The following is a 21,151-nucleotide window of genomic DNA, read 5'->3' as shown; positions in this document are numbered from 1 at the left end:
TAATTAGATTCAAGTACCGACGAACCTGTGAAAGAACATAAGAATCAATGAGAGTTCTGCAGCTGTCACTCTACATGGGATGAACTCTTATTGGATATCTACAGTATACATGCACAGACGGCCAAGAAACTTTTATACAAATCATTCATTATCACTTGTAACTAAGTAAGTAAAGTTAATTTACATAGTAATAAAAAAAAAAAAAAAAAAAAAAAAAAAAACACAGTTTCAAAGTCCTTCACACACACGGAAAATATAAATGAATTAATAAATAAAGCAGAAAAAAAAAGTACAATATAAAACACAGAACACAGAGACAGACCAAACAAGAGATCTAGGGGTTGGGGCCAAAAAGGTAAATGCACAATCACATTTTGTTTTGCGGTTGGAGTAGGGGATGGCTAAAAGGCAGATATTTGAGGATCGGAGTGGTTGAGAAATATAATAAAGAACAAAGAGAAATGTAGCTGGAGGCAAGGTCTTGTAGTTAATTCTAATTTTACAGGAAGCCAAAGGAGGAATGCAGGGTTAGGGTTAGGTGCAGATGCAGGGGTAATGTGGGACCGGTGGCTAGTTCCAGTAAGGAGGCCGGTAGCTGCATTTTAAACCAACTGTTAACACATTCAAAGCAGCTTGACCGAGGCATGTTTGGAGAGAATTACAATAATCTTGACCAGGGGTCTTCAAGGTTTTTTAAGCCAAGGACCCCTTAACTGAAAGAGACAGAGCAGGGACCCCCTACTACTAATATTGTAAAACATTAAGTTGCATATTAAACTGGGCATAGAATAAACATGTAGGGCAGCCTAATGCCTTTATCCATACCTTTTTAGTGCATAGAATACTAAGCTATTAAAATAATATTTGTCAGCATGATTTTATAAATCATCTTTTAATGTTACACATACATGTGGATCAATCAGTGGGGTTTTTCCACAAAACAGGCTAAATTTATATTTGCTAATAATTATAATATAATTTGGAGGCCCCCCCTGCAGTGACTGTGGGGACCCCCTGTTAAAGATCTCTGATCTAGACAGTAGAAAACAAAGGTGTGAATTAATAGTTCAAGATTCATAGAAGACCAGATAGATTTGATTTTTGAAGTAACATGATGGTCAAAAGTAATATTATGGTCAAAGATGATGACAAGATTCTTAGCAGTGGAATTCATATTTGAGTGGAATGAACCAATAAGCTCATAAATCAATTGCAGTGGCAAACTTATCAGTTCCATTTAAAATAATTTCAGTTTAATTATAGGAAGTTAAGAGACATCCAATCATTTGGTGGTGGCCAAGCAATCGTGGAGGGAGGACAGCAAACATTTAAATAGCTATTTGTCAAATAAGAATGACACCAGTTTGAAGATGTACTAGAAATGCCAACCCACTTATGCAACCTACCAAGTAAAATGGCACAATCGATTGCATCAAGATAGCGGTCAAATCGAGTAATAAAATATTCACCCTGTCTGCATGCATAAGAATGCGATTGGTCACTCTTGGTAATGCTGTCTCAGACAGTACTATGATTGTGGTGAAGCCAGAGTGAAATTTATCAAAAATTGTATGATACTCAATAAACTTCAGGCGTGGTTCCATCAGGATTTTTTCCCCCCAGGACTTTGGATAAAAAGGGTAGCTTGGAGATTGGTCTATAATTCTTTAACAGGGCTGGGTCGAATGCAGTTGTTAACAGGACCTGATTTAAAAACTCTTCTTGTTAGTGCAGTAAAGTGCCTGTGGCAAACGCCGACATCTGAGACAACATAGCTGACTCTTAAATATCAGGTGCCAGTCCCTGCTTGCAACTGCATTACCATGTGTCAATAAGTTAACGGACAAAAATAAAACTGACTAAACACTTGCTGTAATGGATAACATATTAAAAGGAACGCATTTTTATTAAAAATGAATGGAAACAGCATCCTGAAAAGTTTGTTTGTTATACTTTGAAAACTGTCAACTGTAATGAAGAGGGATGTGTACATAGAGTCTTCGCAGTTCATGTATTGTATACAGTAGCACTTATACATTACATTGCAATGTGATGGTGATGGCAACTTACCCATATGTGCGCAAGTGGTTTTTAGCCATCCATTATAACCTGGATCTCAGATAGTCTGGAACAGCTGGGAGTCCCCATTCTCTGTGCCCTTTGGTACAACTCAGAATCCCCAAAGTAACGAGCACGATACAGTAAGCCTTCCTCTGAAAGTACAAGAGTGTATTTCAGTATGCAATCTGCTACTCTCAATCAACTATTCTTTAAATATGACATCATATGTAAATTAATCCTTTGTAAGCTGTTTGTAAGGAACTCACAAAGAGATGTTATTTCAACACCAATTTTCGTCACCAATGAACTAAGAACACACCTAATTTAAAATCAAGGTGGCATACTTCACAGCTGCAGTACTGTAAAGTAGTAATAGTTAAGTAACAACTGATTAATTGAGAAAATACCTGGCAGATTAATCAATCAAAATAACTGTCAGGTGCAGCCCTAGTGTAAACTTACTCTGCTGCTTCTCCTTCCAACAGTTGTTTCTGAGGTTAGAGATGTAGTCTTCTTCTACACTTCTCTCAACATTCTTCAGGTTATTCCCAGAATATTCTTCATTGAAACGTTCGCCCACATAGAAAAGCACCTTCAGATTCGATGTATGCCTTTTGTGAATATGTCCAGCAGACCTGATGTACAGAGAAGACGTAATAGAGTAAGGCAGATGAAACATTTTATGCAACCTCAGAAAGCTCTCTGAGTGGTGCAACACTTACGGGCGGTAGCTAAGGCTATAGGGAGGCTGGGTGACCATCATCTGGCTAAGAGCAGAAACAATGATGAGGATTAGGATGGGCATCAGCTGGACAAACAGAGCTAGACCTCCCTGTCCAGAGACAAAAAAAACAACTTGATTGCAGTTTCATTACAGGCCATACAGTGCATCAGCTGGTATCAAATTCAAGTGTGATTAAAGTATTAGAGACAGGACTTACATCTCTCTGCTGCTCTCGTCTTTCTTGCCTATTATGGTGTGCAAAGTGCATTCTTCCATTTCTGTAAACGTGTACGTTGCCTGAAAACAATTTAAGAAAATAAAGATAGATGAAGATAACTTAGCCATGTGAAACCAATGCCTATAAGTATGATAATCACATATTCAACCAGAGAGAAATAATTCTTTAGAAACTGTGTTTACAAGCAGAGTATGATTTTTAACAAGGTTGGTCAAGCAAGCCAAAATGTTATTTGGATAGACTAATCTATTATAAAGACTTTACCTCTTTGGTTTTAGCCAGTTCACTCCAAATACTGTAGACATTACATTATTGCAGAGCAATGGATTTAGTAATTATAGAGGAGATGAAAGGAAATAACTACTAAGCAGTGTGTATTTTCACTCCAATGAACATCACATAGAGGCAAACAAAACAACTAGCTAAACACATTCATGCAACTGTGAATCTGATAAAAAAAAAAAGTCTTGCCATTTTCTCACATTGTACAATATTAATGATAAGATAGTGACACTATAAAGTTGTGCTTAGCCTGGCTTCCCATTGGGATCTGTGTTTTTATTGCTTGTGGAAGATGAAAAGCAAAAAGGTGAAGTCAAAAAATAAGGAGATTCACAAGGCTGAACAGCCAGTCGGACAGCTCTGATTGGCTCTGAGAATGGTTGCTGTTAAGGGCTGAGAAGAGCCAACAGTATATGTTTACTCCAAACATGAAAACCACAACACTCTTGGGCCTCCATAGCACTGCAACAAAGTACAACATATTCATAAATGACCTCATCATCATCTGGCATCTACTTACTTGATGGGAAGCCTCCACCAAAGAACATGTTGAAGAGGTCCTCAGGTGAGATGTCCGCTTCAAAATCACGATGGTGTCTGTGTCTGTTTGTGTTTGATCTCTCCTCTCCATACTGGTCATACTGCCTTCGTTTCTCAGTGTTACTCAGCACGGCGTAGGCATTACCAATAGCTGAAAGACACACACAAAAAGCCCCCACAGATTTGCACTTAATGAACTTACATTTAAAACGTCCTCCAGAGAACAGCATTTGAAATTACTTTTAATTTACCTTTAAATGCCTCTGTGGCTCCAGGTGCGTGATTTTTATCTGGGTGAAATTTTAGAGCCAGCTTTCTGTAAGCCTTTTTAAGATCCTCCTCAGAGGCGGTCTTTTCAACCCCCAAAATTTGGTAATAATCTTTACAGCTCTTAATCCTGCAGTCAAAACAAAACAAAACAAACACCCACCAGAGACAGTTAGCAGATTGCGAGGGAAAAAATGGAAACATATAATTACATCCACTGAGATATTAATGTGACATCAAATACCTCATTAAGCTAACAGTAATGACACAAACACTTTTTATTGTATGTGCAAACAAATTGTAATTCTGAGATTATTACATTCAATCTAGTATTTTTTACAGTATTTCTAAGGATGCTGATTGCTCTCTTTAAACACAGGACAACTTCAGTCTCACAGTGAATGGTCGGCCAGCAAAAAGGAGTAATCTGAATATATTGTGTGCAATCTGGCTTCATTTTGTGCAGTTAATTTTGCCACTTTGAAATATTCTCATTTCACTGATGGCACTACAACTCGTTTTCAAAATCAATCCGTGCTTCTAGCTGCTTGGCAATCACACACTGGCAGTAATTATATTTTCCAGTTATATATTTATTCCCTACACCTAAATAGAACAAATGTACTGCAATATATAACCACAATGTCAAATTACTGATTAATATCAGGGTACTGAGTAACACATGTAGTGTCTCTTAATTTGTTCAGATCTACTGTGTCGTTGGTTGCGTAGTAACGTTATTACTAAAATAAAAGAACAGATTCACATGTGCACTTACTTTCTGACAGCATCCAGCTGATCTGCGGTGTAGGATTTACCAGAGTCTGTGGCCCGCGGTGCGGACACATCAGGCTCCTCTCCGTGGCTGCGGTGCCTCATAGTGGGTCCGTCTCCGTTTACAGGTCTGCCATTCTCATCTGGAGGCTTTCCATTATGCGCTAACGACTCCAATAAGTCTGCAAAGAAAGTGGAGCCATATTATGCAAGGATGACACCTGAGTCTTGTTCATAATCAGATAATTCACTGACACAGTGAGCTAACGGTTAGCACTGTAACGTTAGCTGCTAACAAGAACGCCAATGCGAACTGCGAATAAGTAAGCACCCATATAAGACATTAAGTAACCAGCTATGTTGCAGATATCGCGGGTGGGGGCTGAAAAAACTACAAATACCAGTGTTGGTTAGGAGCAGCTGGTGTAACGTTAAGGCGGTTATGCTAACGTTAGCTTATTTGGTTTCAAAGCGATGGCCCACCACCCGAGATAAAATCCCTGACGAAATAGACGTTTATTCGACGTACTTTCGGCCTGATCTGTCGGAAATAGGCGCTGTGCCTTCTCTAGAAACTTCCTGGCTCTGTCCGGCTGCTTGTTGTTGATCGCAATTAGGGCTATTTTAATGCACCGCTCCGCTTCGTCCTTGTTTGAGTCCATCGCGACACAGCGGAAATGTTTACTTGCCCTGAGAGGCGCATGGAAATGACGTGTCGCTATGTGGCTAGTTAATAAAACGTCATAACAGTTGAATGGGACCGAATGGGCATGCACCCGGCCGAAAAAAACGTTTTTAAACCATGAAGGAAGTAAGTGGTGTTCATTATATGTATGTATATATATAATCGGAGGTCGTCGTCATTTCCCAGTTGAAATGTCCAACTTCTATTGAACGCCGAAAAGCCCAAAACGTGTATTTCATCGTCCGCATTAACAAGTCAAATTTGTAGCTACTTCTCATACGGTAGCTAAACTTCCGACCTCCAAGCGCTCCAGGAGCACGACGCCAAACTTAAATGAAAAACATGACTGACAGTGAAAAACAACATCCATGTGGTCTTATAATACATTCATGACGACAAACGTGTGTAACGTTACACACATGAACTCTCAGCAGCACAGCCCCCTTGATTATAAATCATAGATATAAAGAAAAAAGGAAGAAAATGGATGTATGAGGTAACTTTACACTTGAAAATGTATCTCAATATTACATAAATAATACTTTACTTAAATACAGGCAAATATAATTTACGTTGCCTTTTAGTTGAGTGTTTACCGCAGATATTCACAAATGCCTTCCAGGGGTGCTGCCATTTTTGTGTGTGACGCCAATTAACGGAAATCGTTGTAGATGGATTTGCCCCGAGTTTAGAAAGTAGAAACCATGGATTTATTAAGCGAAACCTATCTTTACAGTCTGCGGTAGGAAGTCCGACTTTGAGTGGCGTTCTATTGTACTTTTTCTAGCAAGAGTTCGGAAATTTTCAATTTCCGAGTTGTCTGGAACGCACCATTTTCTTCGTGACACTAGCTAACACCTGCAGCACCCTCAGCCACAATAGCTACTTCTTTGAAAGTCAAAATGGCTTCGGCAGCTACGCGCAGCATGTCAGTCATATTTGTCAAACACAAGATTCTGTATCCTGTGAGGCGAACCTGTCTGTTTTCAACTAGTGACACTATTCTAGCAGACAAGAGGAAACCACCATCAAAGAAACAGTGGAGAAAAAGTCACAAGAAACCTCCCTCGACTGATCATCTGTCCTGGGAGGAAAGGCTAGCTGATGTGGTCACCCCTCTGTGGAGGCTGAGTTATGATGAGCAACTTGAGCTCAAGCAAAAGCATCAGGAAAGGATACTGTCTCAGCTCTCCAGGAATCTTTCAGGTGACTTACAATCACAATCCCCATCACCTGTCAGAAGTAAGCTCAGCTTTCCTGTCTTGCCTGTTCTGCCATCACCAGTTAGGGATGGCTACCGCAACAAGTCTACATTTTCCGTTAACAGAGGAGTGGATGGAAATCCAAAGACAGTTGGATTTTATGTGGGAACGGGCAGGAAGGGAAACATTGTCTGCGTCAACGGAGACCACCTGCTCAACATGCCAGAGAAGCACAAATTGGTAGCCAGATGTTATCAGGACTTCATCCGCCTCTCTTCCCTGGAGTCCTGCCTTCTGTTCCACACTGGGGGTCACTGGAGAGAGATCACAGTGAGGACCAACGCAGAGGGCCGCACCATGGCTATAGTGTACTTTCATCCACAGACACTCACCCCAGAAGAGGTGGCAGCCCATAAGGCTAACCTAGTGGATTATTTCACGTGGGGGCCTGGATCACTCTGTCAGCTTGATTCACTGTTTTTCCAGGAGAGCACCATGACTCGCTGCACTCATGAAGAATCCCCTTACCAGCTCCTGCATGGTCAGCCACACATATACGAGGAGGTAATATACACCATCAGGGCAAAATTACAGAGAATCTGTTAGGGACTTATAGCATACAGCAAACATTGTAATATTCCAGCATTGCAACTTTATAATCTTGTGTCCAACTGCAGCAGACAATGGTCTGTTGTCAATGTTAATTGCTGCTACAATTTTGTCTTAATGTAAATCCAAGCGCAAAATAGCTTTACCATATTTTAAAAAAGAATGGTCAAAATTGATGCAGCACAGTACGGGATATCCTGAATTTTATTTGTAAATAAATAAGGGTCATGTTCCACAAACACTGGATCCTACAGTTCCCATGATGCAATATGATAGCAGCTCTTCCGTTAGAGCCTCCTCACCAGAGGCCTGTACTACGAAGCAGGATTTGGCGTTAGCGAGCTAACTTCAGGTTCAACCCAGGATTTTCTGTATCACGAAGGTGGATCACTTGTTATCGGGTTCAATCGCCGTGGTAACTCATGCTGAACGCCTAACCTGGTCGGGAGCAGGTTAAATTGGAGATTAGAGATCAACCGTGTTAAAGCACCACCTACTAACCAATCAATACTCGATTGGTAACGGCGTCACCGTTCTTAGAAGATCAGAGAGAGAGAGAGAGAGAGAGAGAGAGATGCGCTCATAAAAGTTAAAACATTTAGAGACCGACAACCTCGTTAACATTCACTGATGGGTATCTTTATGAAAGATATAGATTTTAAGAGGAGTGAATTACATATCAGCTATTTGTCAGCTTCTTCAGCCGTGTGTTGCCAATACGCACATCGGTTAGAATTATGTTTTGATATTTTTTTTTAAATTTTCTCTCACGATCGCTTACCACTGCCAGGGTTTCAACTGAAATAAATAGCTAAAGCAACAACAGTTCATGGAAAGCAAAAGTGTAATTATGGTCAGATCTTGTGCTTGACTAATGGGGAAGTGACCAGTGTAGTCTAATGTAGGATATTATAGTGGGTGTACTGTACTGTATATTGGCCAGAATCTGCCTTTGGGGGAGAAGGGGGGCATGTCATAGTGGGGGGGGGCCTGGATGTCCTCCCAAAGGGAAGTTCAACGACTTCATTGCCTGCATTCCGATCCACTTTAATGCACCAATTTACAGTAAAAAAATACCTTTATTCAGCCTATAGATGTTAAGAAAAAAGCACGGATGACAATTCAAAATTTATCAAAAATATAATTGAAAGTAGCCTATGTTGTTACGTGTCATTGGGCATTTTTAAGTGGTTAGCCTATACAGAAATTCTGGAGCTTACTATCACGTAGACTACACCAATGGAAGTGATATTGATAGGATAAGCGCTGTGATTTACGTAAAACAGCGTCTGTTTTTTTTTTGCCAGCTTTCCTTCCTGCATTTTGCCTGTAAAACGTGTTTGTGTTCTTCGTATTTATGTAGAATTATAGTTTGCTCTTCTTGTTTAAAATATGCGGCTCTGGTAGATGTTTGCGATTGGTCGTGCTGTGCAAACACCGCCTCTTTTATGTGAACGCGCGCGCCGCTGGATTGGGAAACCCTGAGTTGACTTAACTAGTTGATAACCAGCGTCGTGATACAGCTTATGCGGGACCGCGGTTGTTAGGTTAGGTGAAGCTGGATAACTGAAAGAGATCCAGGGCATGTTGATCTTGCTTCGTAGTACAGGCCTCTGGTAAATGCCCATATTCAAACTCCCTTTAAGTTCTATTTTTCTGTAATTGAGAGCCGATAGCACAACATCCATGAATAGGTACATTAAGTTCTTTTTAAATTTCCGTTTTGTCATTCACAGGTGCTAGGCTTCAAATTCCGCATTTCTGCCGATGCTTTTTTCCAGGTGAACCGGGCAGCTGCTGAGGTGCTGTACAGCACAGTGAGGCAACTGTGTGTCCCAAACCCTGAGGAGGGTGGAGGAAGAACAGAAGTTGGTGGTACTCTCCTAGATGTATGCTGTGGGACAGGTGCCATAGGCATAACTATATCTCCCAGAGTGGACAGAATTATTGGTATAGAGCTCATAGAACAGGCAGTAGAAGATGCTCGACACAACGCAGCTCTCAATAATGTACTGAACTGTGAGTTTGTCCCTGGGAAGGCAGAGGTGGTGCTTCCTGGCCTTATGTCTAAGTTAAGCTCCGCAGGTGGAGGCCTTGTGTCAGCGGTGGTAAACCCTGCTCGAGCTGGCCTGCACCACAGAGTGGTCCGAGCTTTACGAAACCAATCTGCTATCCGCAGGCTGGTCTACGTTTCCTGCAAACCGGATGGGGAGGCTATGCGGAATTTCAGGGAGCTTTGTTGTGCTCCTGACCCGCAGAAGAAACTCACAGGAGAGGCATTTTCTCCAACTCTGGCTGTGCCTGTGGATATGTTCCCACATACTCCTCATTGTGAAGTGGTGCTACTTTTTGAGAGGTAGCAGATGCTTTTTGTTCAGTGGTGGGCTTCAACCCTTCAACAACTCTGGTTGCTTTAGGAAGCTAATGGGGCATTGAATAATGAGCTACTGGAAAGGGGTGTGCCATATCATATCTTGATAATGGCAATATTCCAAATTGTTGATGTAATTGCCTGTTAATTTGGCAACGGTTTAGATGTGCACTTTGTTGTACTATTTATATTAAATGCAGAATCTGGATCTCACTCTGTATTACTGTTATTTACAAACTAAAGAACTGGGAGCTACGTTTTTTTGTTTTGTTTACTGAATATTTGAAGGCTAACTGTTAATGTTTATGCTGACATATACAACTATAACACTTTGTTGCAATTTTATGTTCTTGAAATTAATAATAAAATATTATCTGTATTTTGTCATATCATCAAGAATATCATTATTGCAGATATACCCTATAATATCGTGACATTATTTTAGGGCCATTTCCCCCAGCCCTAGTACTGTATGCTAAATGATAATGGATTGTCTTACACCCATGGTTCACCCACATGTTTTTCTTTATTTGCTGGATTAGATTTCCTTTTAGGACTTTGTTTCTAGGCTGCCACAAATGTTATTTTGATAATCGATTAATCTGTCAATTCTTCTTTTGATTCATCTTTTGGTGTATAAAATATCAGAAAATGGAGTCCAAGGGGATGCTTTCACGTTGCTTGTTTTGCCCAACCAACAGTCCAAAACTCATATCGTTCTCATGAACCTGAGAAAAGGCATTTAAGAAGTTGGAGCCAGCAAATGTTTTATTACAGAAGGTGGACAGGTGGAAGGCGACTGACCTTAGAGTTGAGTTAGTGTGTCTATTGCAGCATGGTTATCTATTATAAGCTTCACAAAATTATCATTTGCTGCAGCTCTATCACATTTGATTTCATTATATTGTGTTAGATGTTCATATTATTGTGTCTGCCCTGCAGTTGCTATATTTGTGCAGCAGATTGTGCCATTACAACTTATTCGGGGTCATCCTTCCAGGAGACATCCCATTCATTCCAGTTCACTAAAGGTCAATAACATAATGAGAGTACAGAATGAGTGAATCAAGTTTTGTTCCTGAGAGGTTACCGCCGGTTATGTGAGGTCATGCAAGGCGACCTTGTTGCTTTATTTGTGCAGCAGATGGTGCCATTACAACTTATTCGGTTCACCCTACTAGGAGACATCCCATTCATTCCAGTTCACTTAAGGTCAATAACATGAGAGTACAGTACGAGTGGATCAAGTTATGTTCCTGAGAGGTTACCGCCGTTTATGTGAGGTCATGCAAGGCGGCCTTGGCTTTTAGATAGGATGTTCTTTTATCTCTTGAGTAAAGTAATGGGATGATGATGATGATGATGAAAGACTGGGAAATAACCTTTTTTCCCCCACTGCCAGGGTGCAAGGGTATATATGTTAATGTGCTTATTATTCACATATTTTACTGCTCTCTGCTTTTGTTCTGGCTAACTTACCAACATTTGAAAAGACTTTTGAAAAAAACATTTTGTTCACAATACACTTATGTGGTTGATTGACCAAAAGCATGTGCTTGAGAAAAGCAAGTAAAAAGTCTGTTACTTATAATCACACCCTAGCGGCAAACTTTCACACAAACTATATCTTTGACGTCAACATTTGAGGACATTTCGTTTCTTTTTTTTTTTTACTGTATTCTACTGGAAAAATTCACTAAAGGGATATTTTAGCCACAGTTTACACGTTAAACTAGACTTGTTTTGAAATTAACTGAAGCTTGCAAAACAACAAAATTGCATTTGCACTGCACAGTGTCTGTACTTGTTTAGAAAAGAGTGACATGCCAACTGGGCTAAAGGGCACAGTCATATGAATGCAAATTCCTTGATGAAAACTGTCATTGCTGTATGACATCATGATGAGCTGATATGTGTTTACAACCTCTTGCAACGTTTCATCAGATTAAAGCGAGATCGAGAGGTTGATTTGAACGGTTGGGAAATGGGCTTTGGATTGCATATATAATAGGAGTGTTTGATGGTGGAACAAAACGGAGGGTGGTTATTATTAGTTAAGCAAACAGCCAATAGGATTTTCAGAGCCTGTGGCACCAATTTCCTCATCGACCAATTGCTTTAAAACGACCTCAGACTCAATGAGAGGACTTCAGAAACCGGGGAACAACGCACCACCAGTGTTAACTAACGCGTATTAATCTTCATCTTTACCAGCATCTCACGTGTACCCGGATCCCCTGAAGCTTTGGTATCTTCATCTATAGTGAAAAGCGGCTGGAGAGCACACGGTGAGTAGGCTCAACCTGGGTAAGCAGTATAACGTATTGGAATGGGCATTTTTTGTTAAGTAACGTTAGTAACCCTTTTGACTAATGATGTCGCTGCTGTTCATAATTTACGACTCTGACGCTGCTTTAACTTCTGCTTGCATAGCATATTACTGCTGTGACACTAGTATATACCACGTCTTAAATTCATGTAAGAACTTATATTAATTTGTTAATTAAAATTCAAAAAAATCACAAGACATCATGTTCATTCAGCTATTTGTTCAATACGCCCACATGCGGCTAACGTTAGCCCTGCCAGTTTATCCACGAGAAAAGTTTGACGTTGAACTAGCTAGCCGCCTACTACAGGAAGTGGTTATCTTCGAGTGTAGTATTATGGCATTAAGCATTAACCTTGCTATAGGTTTTACACAGTAGGCTACCTGTAGTTGACAGTGCCATCTTCCGGTACATTACCGTTTTCCACGTTAAGAAGTTGCATAAACCGCTAACGTTAGTGGTGTGGCAGTGGAAGAAGTGCGACATGCCGTAGACATACGCAGATTCAAAAGCAGCGACATAGCTAGCTAGTCAAAATGGCATATCACTAAGAATCGGCATAAATGAGTTATGACACTCATAAGAGGGGCACACAATGAAAAGTGGTATATAGTGAAACATGAGTGACGAGCATCGACATATGGTGACGAGCCGTTTAAGTCGCATACAGCTGCGGCGCATATCCTAAAAATCATAACTGGGATTATGCCAACACGAATCTGTATGGCGGTGGAAGGGATAGCCTATAACTTCTGTCAGTGGAACATGAGCTAACGTTACATACCGTTTATCAGAACCAGTAGAGCGGCAGCGGCATACCAAAAACCAAACAGTGAAATACTACTCAGATTATGCCACAGAAGTGGCACGCTTTCAGCCACTTTTCGATCTCTGCGCTGCTGGAGAGTTACCGCAGACTGCTGCATGTACACAGCCAGCCGCCGTACTTTTTTTCTTTTTTTTTTTCTGAATCTGCATCCCGCCGTGCGCATTTAACTAAGCAACATCCCTGTTTTTTTATCCTGCTGCGTACTGCTTTTACAGAACCGGGACCCTTTCAGCAAAATGACCGAAACGGAAACCAAGAATCATCACGCTGACAAGCAACAGAACGGAGGTGCTATGGCAGAAACCTCGACAGTGGAGGATGTTTTTGACGACACCTATAAAATGAAAGAGGGTCCAAAACCGCCGAGAATGCTGGTGTGGAGAAATATCATATTGATGTCACTCCTACATTTGGCTGCGCTGTATGGACTGACTCTCGTGCCCTCCGCATCGGTTGCAACTCTTGCATTTAGTAAGTATTTACTATACTACAGAAGGCTTAGCTGTGCAGCATTTTGTTGTTTTTTTCCCCCTCTCCCTGTAGGCCACAGTCAGAGAACAGAATGTGCTGATGTTGTGTGATCATTGCTAACTACAATACATACAGCCTGAGGGGTCATGCCTATGGGAATAATGGAGAATGTGTCACTGGCCTTGCAATTTTGATTGTACACATCCATCCAAATATATTTTTTTGCCCTTTTTTTAAGAGCTCAAACCTGTGGCTGATTGTAAACTATTTGGGCTTGTTGGAATGTGTTGCATGTCCCAAATTGGAAGTATTTTAATTTCAATTTTTTTTTTTAGTAGATACATTGTTAGCTAAATCATTTCAATGTATGCCCTATATGTAAACTATTGAGGCATGACTTGAATTCCTGAACAGTCTCAACTTTGTTTCCACTCTGGCACTGCATAATTTTCCCCTCTCTTTGCAATGCTGAGCTGCATATTATTTCACCGGGGAAGACAAAGCACAATCACCATTCCCATAGACATCCCATTGTGAGCTGTGTGGCACCACAACAGAATGCTCTTTGCCAGTCAGAAGCCCCCGGGTCTCAAATCCTGGGTAGTCTTGTCTAGGCCTCACATAGAAACACATTCAGCAGTTTTAGAACAACAACAGTGTGAGGGCAGACCTGCGTGCTCACACTGCCCATCTCCCCACATAGATAACTTTTCTCTGAACAAAGCGGCCAGGGTGTAATGGAAAGAACATGCTGTCCCAGTGACTCTGATCTCATGTGTATAAAAATGAATCCCAATGTAGCGGTGACCGTTTCCCCTAAGATATCTGTCCTTTCCACCTCTCTTCTTCCAGCTGTATTGTTGTACCTCATCAGTGCTCTCGGTGTGACTGCTGGTGCACACAGATTATGGAGCCACAGATCCTATAAGGCCTCTTTTCCCCTGCGGGTCTTCCTGGCGTTCGCCAACTCCATGGCCTTTCAGGTAAAACGGGAACAAATGTACATATAAGATGCACCTTTAGTAATCCCAAGAGAGGAAGCAGCCCAAAAATATTCCATGTGTTCATTTTATTCCTTGGCAGTTGCTGCTTCATCTTTAGATTGCCCTCCACTCAACATGTTTTGATTAGTGTCCCTTAACTAAAGTTTTAACTTCAGTATTTTTATTTATCATTAAACATGCCTGGAGGGGATCTTAATATTCATCACAATTTACTTTTTACAGCATATACTAGCAATAATAAATGGCAATAGTATGCTTTTCAAATAAGTGCATATAATGATTTCAGTAAAATTGCGCAATCTGAGTGATATGCAATTATTGTTTTGTTACCACGGTTATCTCTGACCTTAATCTGATGATCTGAAGCTCCCTGAAACTCCCATGTATATGTATCTGTCCCTCATGTAATCCTCTCTATCTCTGCCTGTCTCTTTATGAACAGAATGACATATATGAGTGGGCGAGGGACCACCGTGTCCACCACAAGTACTCTGAGACAGATGCAGACCCCCACAATGCCACTCGGGGGTTCTTCTTCGCCCACGTTGGTTGGCTGATGGTTCGCAAACATCCCGATGTAGTTGAAAAGGGCAAAAAACTGGAGCTGTCAGACCTGAGAGCAGATAAAGTGGTTATGTTTCAGAGACGGTGAGCAAACATTACCCAGATTTGTTTTGGGGTTTACTGCTGCTGTTCTTGTCAAATGTGTCTCTGAAAGGAGCTCAAAGATGCAGACTAAACCGATGCTAGCCGGCCATAATGAGAGTCCAAATGTAGTCAAAACTTTTTTTTTTGTTTAATCTTGTCTCCTGTGCAGCTATTTTTCATTAGAAAGATATGATTCTTTGAGGAAAATGAAATGCCACCTGGATTATGATCTGCAAAACCTTGAATGAGACTTGAATACTATATACTACTATTTAATAGGGCTAAGCGATAATGGAGAAAATCAAATACCACAATATATTTTTGACCAAATACTTGGTAGACTAGGGTTGACAATTATTGCTTTCCCAAAATATTTACACAATGAGGTTTGTGATAAATAATCATCAGTAATGTGGATATAATGATTAAGTGGGTAAAGACAAATAACACAACAGCTGGAACAGTCTGGTAGGTTCAGAAAATGACATCACTTTACTGTAATGGAGTTTATAAAACCAGGAAAAGACAACACTTATGTCATATTACAATATCCAAAATCTAAGACGATATCTAGTCTCATATCACAATATTAATATAAAATCGATCTATTGCCCAGCCCTACTATTTAAAGCAACACTAGAGAACTTTTCCCGCTTCGGTCCCCCTTACAGTTTGGAAGCAGAATTGTCCATTACATTACATTGTCCAGTTAATTCGAACTACAGATCCGCTACCCGATCTGGCGAACTTGTATAATGTAGTGTAATGGACAATTCCGCTTCTAACCTGTAAGGGGGACCGAAGCGGGAAAAGTTCTCTAGTGTTGCTTTAATGTATCAAACAAAATGCTGATACAAACTGCAGAACAGCAAGCACTTTTAATGTGGATAGCTCTTTAGATATCTCAATGTTGCAACTAATATGTGGCTGAATTAATGGAAATTAAACCACTAGGGAAAAGATCAGTCATTGTTCAATTTAAAAAAAAAATAAAAAAAGGCACAGTGCTGAATGTTGCCACTGAATATATTGTTAATGCAGGATCAATAAATATAAATGCATTTGCAGGGTTTATTTCATGTTTAGTGTTATTAGAAGGAATTTCCCTTTTGGCCCAAGCTGTACAGTATGTTGTCGTCTGGGTTATAATGACTATTATAACACTTGATATCCATGATCTACTGATAAGAGATGCTTTTTGGACCAGGGAGCAAATCACAGATTGCCCCCGTAGTGTCAACTGTGTCAACATATCTACTCTTCTGGACACAGTCCCATATTTTCACTTCTGCTGTCAGGCAAAGGGGGTTAATCATTTGTTTTATAATTGCCCTCCCAACAATGTATGATTAGATCTGTGGCCTTTATGGGACCCTTTACTCTGAGCAATCACATTGTTTATATGGGCGGGAAAAGCAATTTTGCATCTCATGTGTTAGATTTAGAGTGTTTTTGTTTTTTGAAAATTGATTAAATGTCAGTTTAATCTAAAAAGACCATTTACACTATTTCAAAATCAGTTTCATTTCATTTAGCCTCTGATTGAATTATGGCCAAATGAGAATGGCTCTGTGTGAGATAAAATTTGTTCTTTAATTTCAGGTACTACAAGCTCTCTGTGATCCTCCTTTGCTTCCTCATGCCCACGTTGGTACCCTGGTACTTCTGGGGTGAATCCTTAACCGTGGCATACTTTGTCCCTGGCCTCCTGAGATACACTGTGATGCTCAATGCCACCTGGCTGGTCAACAGCGCTGCGCATATTTGGGGCAACAGGCCTTATGACAAGACCATAAGCCCGAGGGAAAACCCACTGGTTGCTTTCAGTGCCATAGGTAAGGAAACCAAATGTACACTATTCACTATTTGTCCTACAGTAATGTGCTTGTACTGTATTGTGACTGCCTAAGCATTTTGTGTAATTTAGTGTCTTTATCTGCCTGAGGGATATCTGAATGATCTTTTTATCACTTGTTGAAAGCTTGTCTTGTCAAGTCAACCCCGGTGGGGGCTCTCTGAATGCTGATTCAGTCTGGCATCTGTAGAAGGACAGTGAGCTAATCCAGTGGCTGATGTTTATTTTGTCCCGGCTGTGCCAGATTTAGCTTTGAACTTTAGAGGAGGTCAGGTTTTGAGCTGTGTATTTAGTCATTCTTTAGTGTTGAACACTATGGGTTATTTCCAGTATTGTTTCCCACGAGTCAAGAAGACTTTATCTGTGGTGGCTGACACCATGGGGTGTGATGCTGCAAACAGCACTGAGCATTTTTATCTGCAAAACAACATAAAATCATCGCAAGCTAACTAGTGATTGCACAAGAATGCAATATTCTCGCAGGCTTTCTTTGCTTTCAACTATATTCCCATGCAGTCTTACCAGAAGAAACATTGTCAGCAATAGTTTAGTTACTGTATCTAACAAGATTAAAGCAAGATTTTTTTCTGTTGTACTGCACCTAACTTACTAGGAACTGTGCGAGCAAATTTGAGAAAAAAAAATTGGAAACAATTATGTTCAGAAGTCCATTGACACCTTTTTTTTTTTTTTTTTTTTTCACTTGTTCCTAAGCAGCTGTAGTAAATGCATTCATAGTACATGAAGTAGTGAAGTTCACAGTTGAAAGTTTTCTGATGATCAACCCAAAGGAGTCTCTTGTTTACTACTGGGTAGCGGAGGTGTGACTGACAGATACATTCTAAATATATCCAAGTTCTGAAGAGTTCATCCTGTAACGTTACCAGCATTATTACCTGTGTGGGCTACATCATTTTAAGCTTGTTGATTAAATCTTTTCTACTGCAATGCCCCATGAGATTTGTAGGTGTCATATTTCCTATGGCTGTGGGCACACCTGTGCGGTTACCATGACAACCCAACAGTGTCATAATAATTACAAAGACTAATTTAGCTCATCTGATAGCTTGGTACCTGGTAGCTTGTAGATTACATTATATGATAGTCGGCCTCGTAAGATTTTTTTTTTTTTTTTTTTTTCTCACAATCACATTGTCAGTCACATGCTGCCAATATCTGTTTGTCACTGTGCCACAATCCTGTGATGTGTTCAAATGAGTGGAAATTTCCCATGTGATTTTGTTGCATGCATCTCTTCATTCAAGTAATGAATTTGTTGACATTCAACAAAACACTTAAGTCTTTCTTTTTGGTTTTCAGGGGAAGGCTTTCACAACTACCATCACACATTCCCCTTTGACTACGCCACGAGTGAGTTTGGCATCAAGCTCAATCTCACCACTCTCTTTATAGACACCATGTGCTTCCTGGGTTTGGCCAAGGACCCCAAGAGGGTGTCGAAGGAGGTTATCACCGCTCGCATTCAGCGAACGGGTGAAAAAAGCTACAAAAGTGGCTAAGTCACACTAGCTACAAACTCTGCAACAGACACCGACGTGTCGAACCAAGACAGAGTGTAGCAACAGGTATAGCAGCATTTCAGTGGTTCTGAATATTCTTCTGATTTATAAGTTAAACCTCCTCCTGAGACTAATATTGGCTTTAAAGAGTTGTCAATCTTTCCATAAATTGTGTGGGTCTCTTAAGTTTTGAAGTGTCCTCACTGACTATTAGCCACAGCCCGCGACTTGGCTACATGTGCAAGCACAGCTTTTTCACCATAATATATAAAACGGGCAGAAAGAGAATAAAAAAGGCTAATTGGAATTTAACTCATTTGGCAGCAGTAGGAAAACTAAACAAGTCTATGTGAGCGGTCTGTAAGAACAGATTAATTTACTGTATTTCTTATTTGTTGATGTGCTATTTATTAATAGTCTTTGGCACACTGGAAGCTTTATTGAAACCCCTAACAGTGAGGTTTCTCTACAGGCAATATAGAGGGCTTTCACTCTAACTTCTGTCGGTAGTGCTTTGTCTCTTTCCACAGGGAGTAGAGTTTAATCTTGATTATTGCTTGTCAATTTTAAGCTAAGGTTTTCTTTATATTTGGTAAGATAGTAGTCTTACTAAACCATTAGCTGCTGTGTTCAAGGCCAACACAGAGACCGTCAACACTCTATTGAGCTGTCCCATTTACCATACCAGAGTAATTCTGGGTGAATAATACAGTTCAAATGTGTTATACTTTCACACCCACTGTCTCAACTGTATAAGAGGGGTTCTAAATAAGGATTTAGCTCTTTGGTATAACTCAGTCTATACCTTTGAGTATTGAAGCCGCTTCAGACTGAAACCTAGAACCAGACTTCTCACTATCTGAAAAGAGATAATTATTTTTGTTTATTTTGTATTAATTTGAAATGCATTTAGAGATAATGTCTCCCATTCCCTCAGATAAGGCCAATGAGTCATGAGTAGGAGGTGCATTTTCCTTATGTGCTGTGTGACATTATTGAAACGTGTCAGGACTATTGCCCAAATGCCTTATGAGGGTTGCACACCTGATTTAAAAAATTGAAAGTGCAAGCAATGGAAATAAATTGGGGCTTACGTTTTCTGTCACAGTTGTTCTGTGTCTGTTTGTTTTTAAGGGAACACTTCAAAAGTTAAAATCCCTTTTTATTTATAGTGAAAACGAGGGACCATTCAACAAATCCTAAAAAAATAATATATAATTGGTTACTATGATTTAACTTTTCTGTAACCAAACAAATACTTTGCTCTAAAACAAGATCCAAACTTGTTATATCCATAATTATATGTATGTAGTTATATTTGTCACACTTTCTCTTTTACAGAGCAACACTTTTTTACAGTGTTAACTTCTCAAAGTTTAAATGCCTTAAAAAATGGCACATTTTTTTAAAAGAATGTTTTTGCCCATTGTATGTACCGTAATTAAACCAAATTTTCTACTTGTGAAAATGTCATGCTGTTTTTGTTGGAATTCTGTAAAACTCCTTAATCGTACACTGAATAAAAATATGGTCATACCATTTCTGTTACATTCTTTATCAGTGACTTATGGATACTACATAATAACAACAACCACTACTGAATGGTGATAAACTATAAAAGTTAATACACTAACTATACTTTTAAAGAACTATTTAAAGCCACAAAGTGCTTTGCAATGTGTGCCATAATGAATAAAACATAAGTCACTGTCAAAAATGACAAGATCTGTGCTGCTTAGTTATTAAATGGAAAATGTAGGTTATAATAAATGAAACCTATGTTGACAAACTGCACTCTGACATAAGATATTTTCAAAAGGAAAATATATTTCATATGTGAAATGTCCTTAAAGCACATGCGCTTGTATGTAAATTCATCATGTAAAAGCTGTTTTCAATGGGGTATTATTTTACATACATTCCCATAGTGCAGTATATAGTGAAGTATGGTATTTAATTTTTTCACAAACCTTTAGATCTTTTTTGACAGTTGTGTCTGTCTACACAATGTACTTTTCTATAGCCTACTGATCCCATGAGTTGGTCCAACAAGGGTTAAGCATCTCTGAATGATTTTATCTTTGTCTTGCTGCTCCTGTTTTTGGACATATGTACTTGTTTAATTGATAGTCTTGTCTCCTGTCTACATGCCTATACTGATGGGCATCTACCTCCGCTGCTCATGCGTGTCTCACACGCATCTAACATTGTTGTAAGGTCGCTGCTCCACCACCACCACCATACATATGTTAAATAGCTGCAGCCTGCAGATATTGTTTGAACATTCCTGCAGGACATACTTCTGTAGATACAGACTGTGCTTAATGATTAACAGCTTTATGCGTCCACTCATGCGGACTGAAACAGCCTGATTATCTCAGGAGGGTGAGAAAAAGAATTTCCTATCAACAACACACAGTATTTTAACAATTTGAAGGATCTGTGAACGTGCTCCCTCTGCTGGTGAATGTCTTTATGGCAAGTCAAAGAAACTGCCCATCTGCTTTGTGTTAAAGCAGTGCGATGTGCTTGTTGCAGTTGGTGGTCTTTGGCAGAAAATCCTGCAATTGTGTGTAGCCACCAGTCCAAATGTACTGAAAGTGGTCCCACCACTGCTGATCTCTATTGCCCGATCAGTGACATCAGCCCTCTGTCCATTGGCTGCTGATTGTCAGGCCATCCTCTTCACGGCATGTAACACCTCGCTGTTTAGTCCCACTGCCAGTCAGAGCTCAGTCACC

The 21,151-nt window shown here is 40.0% G+C and overlaps 3 protein-coding genes across 7 annotated transcripts in view; 2 read left to right on the top strand and 1 right to left on the bottom strand.

Moving 5' to 3' along the window:
- The window catches only part of dnajb12a (DnaJ heat shock protein family (Hsp40) member B12a), a 13,629-nt gene extending 605 nt beyond the window's left edge, over window positions 1-13,024 (bottom strand). Inside the window, exons 1-9 of one of the 3 annotated variants that reach the window (XM_028604134.1) lie at window positions 12,868-13,024; window positions 4,891-5,068; window positions 4,097-4,242; window positions 3,826-3,996; window positions 3,003-3,082; window positions 2,784-2,893; window positions 2,524-2,696; window positions 2,071-2,213; window positions 1-25 (exon numbers count right to left, since the gene is read on the bottom strand). The exon at window positions 1-25 is cut by the window's left edge and continues 605 nt beyond it. In XM_028604134.1, coding sequence (XP_028459935.1) covers window positions 2,092-2,213; window positions 2,524-2,696; window positions 2,784-2,893; window positions 3,003-3,082; window positions 3,826-3,996; window positions 4,097-4,242; window positions 4,891-5,068; window positions 12,868-13,009 — 1,122 coding nt within the window. In that variant the 5' untranslated portion in view covers window positions 13,010-13,024 and the 3' untranslated portion in view covers window positions 1-25; window positions 2,071-2,091. Of the gene's footprint in view, window positions 26-2,070; window positions 2,214-2,523; window positions 2,697-2,783; window positions 2,894-3,002; window positions 3,083-3,825; window positions 3,997-4,096; window positions 4,243-4,890; window positions 5,069-5,415; window positions 5,888-6,167; window positions 6,416-12,867 lie in introns of those variants that run through there. The other 2 variants (XM_028604137.1, XM_028604136.1) reach the window with 2 other exon arrangements.
- trmt2b (tRNA methyltransferase 2B) lies at window positions 5,561-10,132 on the top strand. 3 transcript variants are annotated; one of them, XM_028604133.1, is made up of 3 exons: window positions 5,561-5,697; window positions 7,260-7,337; window positions 9,119-10,132. In XM_028604133.1, the coding sequence occupies exons 1-3, from the start codon at window positions 5,689-5,691 to the stop codon at window positions 9,740-9,742; spliced, it is 711 nt and encodes a 236-aa protein (XP_028459934.1). In that variant the 5' UTR covers window positions 5,561-5,688; the 3' UTR covers window positions 9,743-10,132. The 3 variants fall into 3 exon arrangements, with proteins under 3 accessions (XP_028459934.1, XP_028459933.1, XP_028459932.1); XM_028604132.1 differs by having other exon boundaries at window positions 5,563-7,337; window positions 9,164-10,132; XM_028604131.1 differs by having other exon boundaries at window positions 5,564-7,337.
- scdb (stearoyl-CoA desaturase b) lies at window positions 11,668-19,949 on the top strand. The gene is made up of 6 exons (XM_028604138.1): window positions 11,668-12,041; window positions 13,128-13,383; window positions 14,236-14,366; window positions 14,830-15,035; window positions 16,638-16,870; window positions 18,211-19,949. Exons 2-6 carry the CDS (start codon window positions 13,149-13,151, stop codon window positions 18,408-18,410), a joined length of 1,005 nt encoding a protein of 334 aa, XP_028459939.1. The 5' UTR covers window positions 11,668-12,041; window positions 13,128-13,148; the 3' UTR covers window positions 18,411-19,949.
- The last annotated feature ends 1,202 nt before the right edge of the window (window positions 19,950-21,151 follow it).

The sequence above is a fragment of the Perca flavescens genome, chromosome 17 (genome assembly GCF_004354835.1).
Source record: "Perca flavescens isolate YP-PL-M2 chromosome 17, PFLA_1.0, whole genome shotgun sequence".
NCBI classification, from domain to species: domain Eukaryota; kingdom Metazoa; phylum Chordata; class Actinopteri; order Perciformes; family Percidae; genus Perca; species Perca flavescens.
This window is presented reverse-complemented; position numbering and strand designations above follow the sequence as displayed.

Coding starts and splice junctions, on each gene's coding strand:
- scdb (XM_028604138.1), top strand. CDS start 13,149: ATGACCGAAACGGAAACCAAGAATCATCACGCTGACAAGCAACAGAAC. Junction 13,384..14,235: donor GGTTGCAACTCTTGCATTTA/GTAAGTATTTAC, acceptor CTCTTCTTCCAG/CTGTATTGTTGTACCTCATC. Junction 16,871..18,210: donor GGTTGCTTTCAGTGCCATAG/GTAAGGAAACCA, acceptor TTTGGTTTTCAG/GGGAAGGCTTTCACAACTAC.
- trmt2b (XM_028604131.1), top strand. CDS start 6,474: ATGGCTTCGGCAGCTACGCGCAGCATGTCAGTCATATTTGTCAAACAC. Junction 7,338..9,118: donor AGCCACACATATACGAGGAG/GTAATATACACC, acceptor TGTCATTCACAG/GTGCTAGGCTTCAAATTCCG.